The 14,470-nt window shown below is 41.8% G+C and overlaps 1 protein-coding gene across 5 annotated transcripts in view; it reads right to left on the reverse strand.

Moving 5' to 3' along the window:
* The window catches only part of C3H2orf49 (chromosome 3 C2orf49 homolog), a 31,086-nt gene that overhangs the window by 16,222 nt on the left and 394 nt on the right, over positions 1 to 14,470 (reverse strand). The window contains exons 2-5 of one of the 5 annotated variants that reach the window (XM_066267884.1): positions 12,627 to 12,793; positions 8,902 to 9,028; positions 8,653 to 8,775; positions 6,460 to 6,534 (exon numbers count right to left, since the gene is read on the reverse strand). In XM_066267884.1, coding sequence (XP_066123981.1) covers positions 6,478 to 6,534; positions 8,653 to 8,775; positions 8,902 to 9,028; positions 12,627 to 12,793 — 474 coding nt within the window. In that variant the 3' untranslated portion in view covers positions 6,460 to 6,477. Of the gene's footprint in view, positions 1 to 3,128; positions 5,657 to 6,459; positions 6,535 to 8,652; positions 9,029 to 12,626; positions 12,794 to 14,470 lie in introns of those variants that run through there. The other 4 variants (XM_066267883.1, XM_066267887.1, XM_066267882.1 and 1 more) reach the window with 4 other exon arrangements.

The following is a 14,470-nucleotide window of genomic DNA, read 5'->3' on the forward strand; positions in this document are numbered from 1 at the left end:
AAAAAAAAAAAAGTGGTCAAGTCAACCCTGGCTGGTGGATTCAGCGGTAGAGCATCAGCCTGGTGTGTGGATGTTCCAGGTTCAATTCCCCATCAGGGCACACAAGAGAAGTGACCATCTGTTTCTTCACCCCTCCCCCTCCTCTCTCTCTCTCCTCCCCTCCTGCGCCCATGGCTCAAATAGCTCCAGTAAAGTTGGTCTCATAGGTGCTGAAGATGGCTCCATGGCCTCAGCCTCAGGTGCTAAAATAGCTCAGTTGCTGAGCAATGGAGCTATGGCCCAGCTGGGCAGAGTATCACCTAACAGGGGCTTATTGGGTGGATCCTAGTGGGGGCACATGCAGGAGTCTGTCTCTGCCTCCCCACCTCTCAATAATAATAATAAAAAGTGGTCATGTCATAGTATGTACCCTTAATATAATGTGATGAAAGGGGTGCTTTACCTGTGTGACCTTCTTAAACTTCTAAGCCCAGTCCAATCACAAAAAACGAGACAAATCAACAGTTGGTCTGTTGGCCTCAGGCACTAAAAAAATAAAAGAAAAACCATTCTACAAAAAAAAGAAAAACCAACGGTTATGAGAAAGTTAAGGAGAGTCTGTGAAACCATCACAGCCCAGATGAGTCTAAGGGGTCATTATGAAGACTAAAGGTGGTATCCTGAGACAGAAAGTGGACATTAGATAGACCAAGAAAATGTGAATCAAGTTATGGGCTTCAGCTAATAGTGATGTATCAATACTGATTCGTTTCAACAAAGGCACCACACTAATTAGTACATGTAAGCAATGAGGGAACTGGGTGTGAGGTGTAAGGCCCAGCACTGCCTTGGCAGTATTTCTGTAAACATAAAATGCTACAAAGTTTATGTTTTAAAAGTTTACTTTAAAAAATTATGTAAGCCTCAGCCCACTGGCTCAGTGGATAGTGTCGGACTGGCTTGCAGACACCACAGGTTTGATTCCTGCTCAGTGCATGCAGAAGTGACCATCTGCTTCTCCCCCTCCCATAGCCAGTGGCTCGACTAGTTCGAGCGTTGGCCCTAGAAGCTGAGGATAGCTCAGTTGGTCTGTTGGCCTCAGGCGCTAAAAATCACTCAGCTGATTCAAGCATCGGCCCCAGATGGGTTGCTGAATGGATCCTGGTTGGGGTGCATGTAGGAGTCTGTCTATCTCCCCTCCTCTCACTTAAAGGAGAAAAATAAAAATTATGTAGTGGGGCAGAATAGACATAATAAAAGGTTTAGCTAAATTTGGTGCTTTTATATTTATAAAACTATCTTTCACCATAAATGGTATTTTAGTTTCCTAAGGTTTAATTATTAGTCAAAGAAATATAAACATTTTAGTTCAAACTATTTACCCAAAAGCTAAAAAACAAGTCGCCTGGTTAATTTTAGCAGAGGTATAAAAATATGTTTAGTGCTATTATACACTTAATTAACTAGTCTTGAGTCTTTTGATTTAACTGAACACTTGGTTATGTCTGAACAATGCTAACAGATAGCTACCAATTTCTCCTGGAGTCAAATACAAAGTCCATAACATGGCCTACCTAAGATCCCCCATAATTTGGCTTCTGCCTACCTTCTTTTGACTTTATTCTATAACATCCTCCCCACCTTGTTTCACTGATTTGAACCCCACCAGTCTTTTTGTTCTAAAAACCTATTAAGAATTGGGATTTTCACTTCACCATCGAGTCTGATGTCTATCATCTAGTGCTGGGTAGCAAACCATTCCCAATGCCTAGTGGCTTAGTACTACCCCTATCATGATTCTTCGAGTCAGCTATTTGGCTGGTCTGTGCTGCAACATTGCTGCAGTCAGAGCCTGGCTAGACCAGGGATGGGTGACATATTGTCAGCCGGGACATATTTTTCTAACAGACTTTTTCCCTTCATGGCTGCAGCAGGGGTCCACAAGTGACAGCAGAGCATCTGCTTGATTCCAGTCTACCACATGTAGCATGCTTCTCCTAAAAGCTTCCCACAGCTGCAGCCCCTCAAAGGATCTTTTCATAGAGGCCTTTCCCACTGGATTAGAGTACTTTCTCACCCTACCTTTGCCATCCCTATTCCATGATTAAGTTTGATATTCTTCCTCTAACTGCAATTATCCAGTGTTCACTGTTCACTTGCCTGTCTTCTCTTTAGGACCAGGAACTTGTTTCATATCTTTAGGGTTTTTGCCATTATATGAAAGACAAGTTTAATAACTGGCAGAGCAGAGCACTTTAGTTAGTAAAAAGCACTTTAGTAAAGATCAAAACGGAAACAAGACTTTGTAGTCTCCTCTGTTCAGACAAAAAAAACATCAAGGATCTACTTCTTAAGTTCAAGGTAGGCTACCTGAGGCTTTTTCAATTTAGTTAATTTAGAGGTTCACTATACAACATTAATAGAAATTATCTTTGTTTAGATCACCCAAACATAAATTCAACTGAATCTGGTCTGTTCCAGTTAAGAAAGCTTGAGGGACGAGGTTTGGGGGACTTACTTCCACCCCTCCAAGCATAGAGCAGTCAGTGTGTAGCCCCTGTAGCATGAGGATGTCCTGAACACCAGGTCACTCTAGCCATGCTTCCCTCTACAGCAGGCACCCCACGATGTGGGTGGGCTACTGGAACTATGCCTGAGCCCAATCAATCCAGGCACACAAGGTTTTACTATTTAAAAATATGACACCTTTTGACCCTGGCCGATTGGTGCAGTGGTAGTGTTGGCCTGGCGTGTGGAAGTCCCGGGTTCGATTTCTGGTCAGGGCACACAGGAGAAGCATCCATCTGCTTCTCCACCTCTCCCCCTCTCTTTTCTCTCTCTCTCTCTCTCTCTCTTCCCCTCCTGCAACCAAGGCTCCATTGGAGCAAAGTTGGCCCAGGCGCTGAGGATGGCTCCATGGCCTCCGCCTCAGGCACTAGAATGGCTCCAGTTGCAGCAGAGCAACACCCCAGATAGGCAGAGCATCGCCCCCTGGTGGGCATGCCAGGTGGATCCTGGTCCAACGCATGCAGAAGCTGTCTTCTCACTTTGGAAAAATACCCCCCCCCAAAAAAAAAAGAAAAAGAAAAAAAAGAAGACACCTTTGAAGATAGTTTACTGAAATAAAAAGAGATCAAGTCATTACAGAGTACGTTTCCATTTTATTTTATACAAATGACAGACTTATTCAATAATTTCACTCAATTTATTTAAATAAGGATAAGGCTACTTAAAAGACTTTCTATATACAAAAAAAAAAAATGTACATTACAAGGTTAAACTTTCTGTACTAAGTTACAAAGCCTGCACAAGCATTTAATAAAAGGGCACACTTAAAATTAAAAACATGTTGACCATTTTGTAGCCCCTAAAAATTACTGAAGTTCCACAGTCGTAAGTAGAGGAAGCTCTTACACACATGATTTAACCTACTGGCAGTTTTACTTAATGTAAGTTTTAAAAAAGTCACTGCTATTCAATGAGTCTCTAGATCAGGTTTAGAATCATCTCTGAAAACTTAAGTCAGACAAAATATTATTTCAAATAATTACACTTCTCAAGAATTTTAATACTAGCAAAAATATTATGGCCTCATAATATTAGTTGAACCAGACTTTCCAAAGTGCCTGGATGCTGTCTAGATCAATAAAGTCATTCTGGAAAGCTGCACCACCTTTATAGCCAGTTACTGGGAAGCAACTTTGTGCCCTGTGTGGCATGGCGTCGAGATTCTTCAGAAGTCACGCAGCAGTGACTCGAGTGTAAGAGGTCTGGGGTCAGCGGGTCAGCCCCTGGTGAATAAGCAGGGCCAAACAGTATGTTTTGCAAACCTAAGCCTGAAGCTTAGGATCTACATAGAGGAGGAAGGAGCTGAAAGCAAAGAAAGTGAAAATATGGGAAAGGAGGATAAGAAAAAGAAAATAGAAGAAAGTGGGTGGGGGGGGAGAACAAGACCACTTGCCAATGGCAGGAAGTGATCAAGTGCCTCTAACTATACCTCAGAAGCCACACACTGACTTGAATGGCATTCACTTTCCCACCCCAATAATAAGAAAAATCGGCTTTACTGGAATATAGAATCAAAAGCAACAATAACCCATGTTAGTGAGTAAAGATTCTGAAGTTGTTAGCCATTCAAATCAAGTCCTTCTCCACTTCAAAGCAACACCTCAAAATATAAGATTCCCAATCCTCCTCCTTCAGATTCCTGTCACTCGGCAGGCTTCAGCACGTGGAGACAGTAGAGACAAGCTGCATCTCTGCACCTCAAGGAGGCACAGTGCTCTCGGATGCTCGTATGTGTAATACATAGTGCATGGTTTAGCTCTCTTCCACATTCCCAACTCAAAGTAGCTCAAGAATATGCTAATATATGAGCACCATTCTGAATATTCATAATATAAACTTCAATTTGAAGCAACAATGTTACACAGTTCAGCTGTTATTACCAACCTACTTTGTAAGTTAACACACAAATTAAAAATTAACTTTGAGTAACTAAAAATAAATTTCTACTGACTTAAAACCGTCAAATGGCTAATTCTCTTTTAAAAGAGAAATGCTGATGAAAGCAGAAGAAACAACTAAATACAAAATATAGTTTGTCATTCTACCCAAAAATCTGCACTTTTCAAAATTATGTATCAGCCCTGCAGATAACCATATATTTAACAACTTAGCATAACATTAACAATTTGTGCAACATTTAGTATGTACCCATTTTGTCTTATGTGTCCAGAGTTACAATCTAAATAAAGGCAGAATGACTAAACAATGCAGGTATAAAGTATTAGTACAGAACTTATCTGCAAGGCTGAATTAATTTTTTGTAAGGCTTTTCAATAGCTAAACTAAAATGCTTGTTTTAACAAATCAAAAGAAGAATGAGATTGCTCTAAAAAGTACTGAAAAGAGAAACCCCTGTTTAAAGATCAATCATATGAGGAAAAAGTATAAAGTATTCGTACACACACAGTAGACACTAGAAGTCATGAATATAAGGTATAACCCTATTATCCCACTGACTTCAATCCCATAGTTGGAACACTACCACTTTAACACAAACACAATTTTATATTACCTTAGTAGACACATGTGCTCGCCAGCCCTATGGAAAGCTGTCCACGTTACACCAGCAGGGACCCTAGCCAACTCCATGCTGTGACTGCCCTGACTTCCGACTTCAGAACAGACCTGCTCTCCTTGCCTGTTTTGGATCACAATGAATTTCCTCTTCACTGCCATGCTTCCTGGACTCTCTTAAATTCTAGAGTCCTACCCCCCCCTTTTCCTGCTCATTACACTTTCTGTCCAAAGGTACCACCTCTAACATGATTATCTCAGCTGAATATTTTTCAAGTCAGCCGCTGTAAGCTCCTAGGAGGGCGAGCTACCTGAGCTTTAGTGAGACCACAGACTGCTCATGGAGTCTGGCAACGCTGCTGCGTGACAAGACATTCTGGTGGTGGACCTGGGGCTACCCTGACCAGGAAGCACCTAAGAAACTGATTCTGTTATGACTTCAGGGAAGGAGCAAAGCGAGCACTTCACAGTCATTCCATCTGCCTCCTCTGAGTAGTTTATCAGCAGCACTGCAAATACGCTTTTCTTGGTGAACATTGAGGATGAATTTGGCAGTATTTACTAAAATACTGTGATGGACAGTTATATTCTTTTGCTTGGGAAAAGAAATAAAAATTGTTAACTTCTAAAATACTTGAGTTAAAAAAGAAATCTCAAAGTTCTCCAAAGATCATAAAAAAAAAAGACTAATTAGAATGAACTCCTAAAGTTCAGCAGATGCTTTATACTAGACTTGTAGCTTACTGATTTGACTAGGGTCAGTATAAGTGACTTATACTGAGCCAGTCATTTAAAAAGAAAGTCTTTTTTCTTTTTTCTGAAGCTGGAAATGGGGAGAGACAGTCAGACTCCCGCATGCGCCCGACCGGGATCCACCCGGTACACCCACCAGGGGCGACGCTCTGCCCACCAGGGGGCGATGCTCTGCCCCTCAGGGGCGTCACTCTGCCGCGACCAGAGCCACTCTAGCGCCTGGGGCAGAGGCCAAGGAGCCATCCCCAGCGCCCGGGCCATCTTTGCTCCAATGGAGCCTTGGCTGCGGGAGGGGAAGAGAGAGATAGAGAGGAAGGAGGGGGTGGTGGAGAAGCAAATGGGCGCTTCTCCTATGTGCCCTGGCCGGGAATCGAACCCGTGTCCCCCGCACGCCAGGCCGACGCACTACCGCTGAGCCAACCGGCCAGGGCCAAAAAGAAAGTCTTTTCTAATCGGAATAAAAGGCAATTTCTTTTTTTGCTGAAAGAAAGGGAGGAAGGCAGAGAGGAAGAGAAAGGAAAGACTATTTTTTTAACCTAATTTTAAACCTCTTGAGGAAATTTCAAAATAATCAAGATCTCTATAAACACTGTCAATATATATGAACTTGTTTGGTTTGAAAACTACAGTTACAGTTATATTTACATTTTTGGAAACTTTCCTTCATGGCCATGTAACATGCTGTATCTTCCTCTTTGCTTCTGGGGGCTTCAGGTTATTCTGAAAAGACATGAACAGAAATCAGTTCATACTTACAGAAATGTCAGAGAATAACTGAAATGAACATTTTAAACCATCAAAGTGTACTACTAACATAGAAATGGTAGATCACTGCTGCTACCTGGCGGAAAAGATTTTAGAACATAAGAAAAGCAGCAAGCCACCCTGGCTCCCACTTTCCTAGCTGTGGAATCACCCAGAGTACTTACAAACATGCCCAGAGCTGGGTCTTATCCCAGAATCAATTAGATCAGAATCCACAGGTGGCAGGGATGAGGCTCTGACCTGACCAATTTTCTTGATGCTCCTTCAGGGGACCCTAAGGTACATTCAGAGTTGAGACCACTAACTGCTCCTGGGCTGCTTACTCCCTGCTGAGCCCATGTCCTCTCCTCAATCTCACAACCCAAAATCTTAACATGAGAATTTTTTTTTTTTAATCACATCTCTGCCTGACCAGTGATGGAGCAGTGGACAGAGCATCAACCTGGGACAGAGGCCCCAGGTTTGAAGCCCCAAGGTTGCGGGCTTGAGCATGGGGTCATCGACATGATCTCATGGTCGCTGGCTTGAGCAAGGGGTCACTAGCTCGGCTGGAGCCCACCGGTTAAGGTACTCATGAGAAGCAATCAATGAACAACTAAAGTATTTCAACTATGAATTGAGGCTTCTCATCTCTCTCCCTTCTTCTCTCTCACTTAAGAAAAAAAAAATCACACCTCTGAAAGTAAAAATTTTTTGAGCAGAAAAATATTTTCTCAAGAGACTGAAAACAAACCCCTGGAAGCTCACTCTCTAATATTTGAGGTCTGGACTCTTCTCCCCACTCCTGATACCCGCTTCCTCTTTCCCACAAATGCTACCAAAGTAAGTGTGGAGGCACCATGGTGTCATAAAAGGGGCATGTTCTGGGCCAAACAGACCTGAATTCTAACCGCAATGTGGTCACTTACTAACTTTGGAAACCTGGACAAATTTATTTAAATTATCTAAACTTGTTTTCTCAGCTGTGAAATGGGATCAACTATTGTGTTTACTTCACAAGACTGCTAAAAGGAGTCAAAGAACTAATACAAGAACTTAGGGCTGGTCAGATGCACAGTTGCTTTCTTTTTCCAGGGTTTTTAGGATGTTTTGATCACTCTGACACACATTTTTAAGACATCAAAGCCAAAGCATACACTACGTGCTATAGGCTGAATGTCTGTCTCCCCTCAAAAGCTCCATGTTGAAACCTAACCCCCAATGTGATATGTGGAGGTGGAGCCTTTGGGGTGATTAGGTCATGAGGGTAAAGCCCTCATGAATGGGATTAGTGTTCTTATAAATGAGACCCCAGAGAGCTCCCTTTCCTTTCTGCCAGGTGAAGACACAGGGACGAGCAGCCAGCCAACTGTGAGCCAGGAGGTGGGTCCTAACCAGACACTAAGTCTGCCAGTGCTTTGATTTGGACTTCCCAGCCTCCAGGACTTTAAGAAATAAATGTTTGTTGCTTGAGCCATCCAGTCAATGGTATTTTTTGCTATAAGGCTATAAAACAGATGGATGTTTACATATCATGTAACTATCAAATTTGCCAACATATAAAATCCTAGCATCCAAATGCTTAAGTCTAGTAGAACACAAAACAGTAGATTCTCCCTCCCAATGTCCTCTACCCCTTGAAGGACAGGGACACCTAAGGGTCAGGGGACGCAAGTGGTAAATCCTAGAGACTAGTGTGGTTTTAAGGCAAGTGCAAAACAATGGTTCTGAAACTTGTGACCCTGAGCAAATTACCAACATGCTGAGTCTTGAGAACAAAATAGTATTTCTTTATTTTAGTTCTAAATTACTTAAGGATCTAAGTGAGAAAAATCTAGGGTAAGTGCCTAAGACACTCTTTACACATTTTAAGCAGGAAAAAAAAGAAGACTGAGTAGTTTATCATCATGGATTTTAAAGTTCCAGCGTTGAAACACATGAGAAATGAGGTGTAAAAATAAGAACAAAAGGGCTACAGAACAGCTCTCAGCACAGCCAACCGCTCAGAGACCTCCCCCCTCCAGGAGCAGGGAAACCGCCCACACTCACCACGGCCTCCCCCCCTCTAGGAGCAGGGAAACCACCCACTCTCACCACGGCCTCGGCCTCTTCTTTAGGAGCAGCTCGCTTTAACTTCACTGGAGTAGCTCCCACAGGGGACAAAGGTGGTGACTTCGCAGGGCCCAAAGGACTTTTCCTATGCGTTAAGTCATGGTTCTGTTTAGTGTCATTATTATTGTGTTCCATTTTATTGTTCATAGGCAAATTGGAAGACAAAATTAGGGGTGAAACACTTGAAGAGGAATTTGATAATTTTCGAAAGGCATTACTGGTAAAGCTTGCCTGAGAGGGAGGCTTGAGTCGATCATTATCCCCATTCTCAGTCTTTCTCACTTTTATGCTTGTACTTGTTGAACTTCCATCAAACACAATGAGTGGTCTTTTCTTTAACACATCTACAGTGCTACTCCTGGAATCAAAGAGACGCATTCATGAAAAATGCCATCTGGAGTGGTAAAGCAGTTACTGAAATTTAAAATTAAAACAATGACCAAAAAAGTTTATAGATAAGATGAATCTATTATTGTTAAGTAGAACCACTGGAAGTAAAATTTTCTGTTACACCCTAAATGAAATAATAATTTACTAGTGCTTTAAAGTTTAAATATTTATTGACATAAAATTTAAAGATAGCTGTATTGTATATTCGAGAGGTTATTTTTAAATCATCAATTGACCAACTAACCCTAGAACTTAAAACAGAATTTCCTAGTAACTGAAATTTTTAATTAAAAAAAAATCACCAATCTTATCAAAAAGGTTATCTTGACCATGTATTATTATTTAGAAAGGATAATAAACAATAAAATTATAACAACACTACCATATATTGCAGCCTATATACAATAATATAGAAAACTGTATTCCATTCATTAAGGTATCTAAAACCAAGGCATACATATACTTTGTTTTGAAATTTAATGTCTTCACATTTAGCTTCTGAAGACCTAATTTCCACTCTTAATCGTAAAAATAATAAAGGCATTCCTTTGTTCATTATTCATTATACCTCAAGTCAAAAACATTTATGATAAAAAACCTTTTCATTAAACATGGTAAGAGAACTCGAGCAGGAAGAACACTTCAGCCTCGCTCCTCAGTGTGCTCCAGGGACCTGTAGCGTCAGCAGCTCCTTAGAGGAGCTTGTGAAGAACTCAGACTGCCATTAACCAGATCGCAGGTGATTGGCCAAACTCCCCAGTTCTTGGGTCACCACCAACAATCATTTGGTAAAAGATGAAAAATAAACTCATTACACACCCACTGGCATTGCAGAAGGGAAACAGAAGAAATGAGAGTGGGGTGCATCTGCTTGTGAGAGTTCGATTTACGATTCAAGAAGCACATTAAAGTTTGAGAAGCACTGCAATAAAGACCTGGTCCTAGCTCTGCGTGACCTGGGGCATGTCACAATAGTTCTCTAGAACTCAGTTCCTCCAGAGATAAAACAATTAGCAATTCAATAATGCCTGATGATCTCTTAGATCCTTTCCCCTCTTAATACTCTAATATAAAAGGTAAACTGTGATTTTTTTAAAAACAGAGCCAAAGATCCTTTTCAAAATGATACTGAAAGACTAAAAGGGACTGTCATATAAAGTAAATATGACAGGTTTAAAAGCTTTGCTTAAGACAATGGGGCTGAGTGTGCAGATAAAGAAGAAAATATTTTTGTAGTAAGTCAACAGAAACAAATTAAAGATAATGTACAGCATAATCCACAGATTTATTAAAGGTAACACTAATACATAGCCTGTACCAACATGCAACCATCAAGCTAAACGATGCTCAGTCTGAACTGAATGTGTTGCTGAAAGTGAGATTCTACATTTATTTACTTCCCAAAAGACTATGAACATACAAGTTGCACTCTTCAATTCTTCTATCCATGGGAATAATCTCTCCACCAAACATGAGTTCTTTAGTCTTTGTAGCTAGAGATTAAAACCATGCATCAACTCAGAATTAGCACTCTCCCAGACCCCTGCCCTCTCACTCCATCTTCTCCCACTGTCGCTAGTGCACTGCCATAACAGTACCTTCCTAATAGAAGGCATTAAAAGGAAATTCAGTAATTAATCAATAGCACCCACTTATGATGAGAGATATAGGAAAATAAATAACTAGCCTACTTAGGGATCTTTGTATACGTACTCTGTCCTCATTAACAAACTATAGTGATCAATCAAATGTAACTTTACAAGAAAGATTCACTTGCTTATGGTTTTATAAATAATTTTCTAAAATTAAAAAATTTTAAAGTGTGCCCTGGCCGGTTGGCTCAGCGGTAGAGCGTTGGCCTAGCGTGCGGAGGACCCGGGTTCGATTCCCGGCCAGGGCACACAGGAGAAGCGCCCATTTGCTTCTCCACCCCTCCACCGCGCTTTCCTCTCTGTCTCTCTCTTCCCCTCCCGCAGCCAAGGCTCCATTGGAGCAAAGATGGCCCGGGCGCTGGGGATGGCTCTGTGGCCTCTGCCTCAGGCGCTAGAGTGGCTCTGGTAGCAACATGGCGACCCCCAGGATGGGCAGAGCATCGCCCCCCGGTGGGCAGAGCATCGCCCCTGGTGGGCGTGCCGGGTGGATCCCGGTCGGGCGCATGCGGGAGTCTGTCTGACTGTCTCTTCCTGTTTCCAGCTTCAGAAAAATGAAAAGAAAAAAAAAAAAATTTAAAGTGTATCTGAAGCTATATGGCAGGGGTCCCCAAACTTTTTACACAGGGGGCCAGTTCACTGTCCCTCAGACCGTTGGAGAGCCGCCACATACAGTGCTCCTCTCACTGACCACCAATGAAAGAGGTGCCCCTTCCGGAAGTGCGGCGGGGCCGATAAATGGCCTCAGGGGGCCCCCATGCGGCCTGGGGCCATAGTTTGGGGATGCCTGCTATATGGAGTCTTTTCATTTCTACAGTATTCAAAGACCTTAGAGTCTTACTTAACTCCATTTTTTTCTCACAATTAACCATATGTTGTTGGCTCTCCCTCAATAACAGTGGTCCCTAACCTTTTTTGGGCCATGGACAGGTTTAATGTCAGAAAATATTTTCATGGACAGGCCTTTAGGGTGGGATGGATAAATGTATCACATGACTGAGACAAGCATCAACAGTGAGTCTTAGACAGATGTAACAGAGGGAATCTGGTCATTTTTTAAAAATAAAACATCGTTCAGACTTAAATATAAATAAAACGAAAATAATGTAAGTTATTTATTCTTTCTCTGTGGACCGGTACCGGTCCACGGCCAGGGGGTTGGGGACCACTGCTCTATAATATATCCAGGCCCCAATCACTTCTTACCAAGTTCACTACCACCTCAGTAGAAGTCACTGCATCTATTGCCTGGATTCCTGCTGTCTCTTAACTGGTCTCCTTGTCCCTGACTCCACCTTAAATTACTTCTTAGTACAGCAGCCAGCGTGATCCTGTCCAAATGTACATCAGGTGGTGTCATTACTCCGCTCAAAATTCTATAGTGCCTTTTCAACAGTAAGGCCAAAGTTCTCACAATGCTTTACCTGATCTGAGAATCTCCTTTCACCGCCAATAACCTCTTCTTCTCCTCTCCCTTTGAGTGTCTCTACTGCAGCCCTGAAGCCTCTTTGTCATTCGGGATATGATGGGCACAGGCCTGACCCCAATTCTTGTATTCTGCCTGGAATGCTAGCTTGCTCTCTGTACTTTCTACATCTCTCTACTGAAATGGCATTTCTCAGTGAGGTTGTTCCCTGCCACTTTACCTAACACTGTAATCCCTCTCATGCTTTCTTTTCTCCATAGCAACAGTCACCATGCAACGTATCATATTTTCCTTAACTATTTTTTATCACATTTCTTCCAATTGTAAAATACAAGAAGAGAATTTTTTCCGATTTATTCATGGTATAGGTACAGTGACTGGTGCTTAATAAATAACTGTTGAAGTTATTTTAACCTATATCTACCTGGGGAGAAAAGCAAAGCAAAATTGTTTAGTCATACAAGGTGAAAACCAGAAATGCTGAAAAGTACCTTTTGGCCTCATTTTTCAGCTCATGTTGTTCTCTTTTTTTTTCCATCATTTCCCCCCATCTATTCTTTGGCAAATCTCTCTGAGGCAATGGTATTGCATGCTGAACGTAAAGATTAGTAAGATTGTCTTTGTTTTTTTTTACGTCATTTTCAACAGCTATGTTCTTCTGTGGAAAGAAAAAAACAAAAATAATTTCAAAACAATATGCTTCTTTTAACAACTAACCAACTACCTACCTAACAGGGCAAAATACTGCTGCTTAAATACTATAAATGATAAAACCAGCATCACAGTCAGACACATGCTTAATGGTCCTATATAATACTAAAAAAAGCAATATTATAAATAGGTTAAGCTCTGTTAATATTAGGAGCAGCCTCATCGCAGATAGTGGTCATATGTTCTCGGTGTGACAAGAACATATGTGTTCTCCAGTGTTTAGCCAATATATCAGGCAATAAGAACCTTTCCATTTGTCAGCCTAATCTATGATGGGGACTGAAAATGGGTGACTGCCGGGAAGGAAGACAAAACAATGATAATAATTAGTATATTGTCAAAAAAGTTATCAGAGTGTGACTATCACATTCAGAGGAGTGGGCTGGAGTTCTCATGTTTCTTTAACAATGCTTCTTAAACTGAAGAAAAATACCAAGGTTTCAAACTGTCCTGTGAATGGAAATCGCAGTACCCTTTCAATAACAGTAACTGCACATCATTAAAACCTGTCCCTCACGTCATCGGTAGCTTCCACTCACTGTCCAGCATCACGGAAAACATTGCATGAAGAACAGGAGTAGTTATGGACATATATAAAGCTTGGATTTTTGAAGGAAAGTGAGATCACAGGCTTTTCAACTGCAATTCTGAAAGGGAAACACCTGTGTTTAGTAGAACTGACAAAACAAATCCAATCTATGTCCTCTGTTAAACTTTCCCCAATCTCTTTTATTCCCTTCAAAACTTAGAAGCACAAATTTTACTCCTTTTCTCTCTTTTACTAGTTGACCCTTTATTATCGATTTTCACCCTGTACTCACTCAGAGCTTTATGAAAACCCTGGGCGTTTTCTGAGAATTTGAGAATTCATTGGCAGGTTAGTTTGGGAAACCATGCTTAAAGGCAGAGGTGCTCTAAGTGAGGTCCCGGAACTAAAACTTGTTAAAAAGGCAGATTTTCAGGCCACACCGTAGACCTACAGAATCAGACACTCTGGGAAAGAAGCTCAGCAATACTGTTTAACAAGCCCTGGGGTGACTCTGATGTATTGAAAATGTTTGAGAAACACAGGTGAAAGGTAACTGACATCAAATAATCGACTCAGCAGAGGGCTTAAGTTAGACAGACAGAATACAGTTCGGAAGGACACAAACACTATGCTACACAGGACCGCAGGAAACGTTCGTTAATTCTCTACCGCCTTACACAAAATGTATCATTTTCCGCCCTGTTTTTATGATCTATCAGAGGCCACATTAGCTGAGAAAGAGCCAACATTATGAGAGCCTGGAACCCCGAATTCTCCTCTGGGCTGCATCATTTACCCGTGGTGTGAGCTTCAATAAGGCCGATGGCCTCGGTCGGACTCATTCCCCTTATCTTGCACGGAGGTGAGAGCGCGGAGAACGGGCCATTTCCCCCATGCTCTCCAGCCCCGACGGTCCCCGATTATACCCCTCATTTCCGTTCTCCCACGTTTCTTCCCCAACCCCTCGCTTACATATAGGCCGCGGGGGCTGCCTAGGGCTCCTCTCTGCGAGCCATCGAGAACCCTAAAAACGAAGTCGCAATTCCCAGGAGCTTCCGATATGCTCAGAACATAAGTGGAGGAAGAATCGCATGA

The sequence above is a fragment of the Saccopteryx bilineata genome, chromosome 3 (genome assembly GCF_036850765.1).
Source record: "Saccopteryx bilineata isolate mSacBil1 chromosome 3, mSacBil1_pri_phased_curated, whole genome shotgun sequence".
Lineage (NCBI taxonomy): Eukaryota > Metazoa > Chordata > Mammalia > Chiroptera > Emballonuridae > Saccopteryx > Saccopteryx bilineata.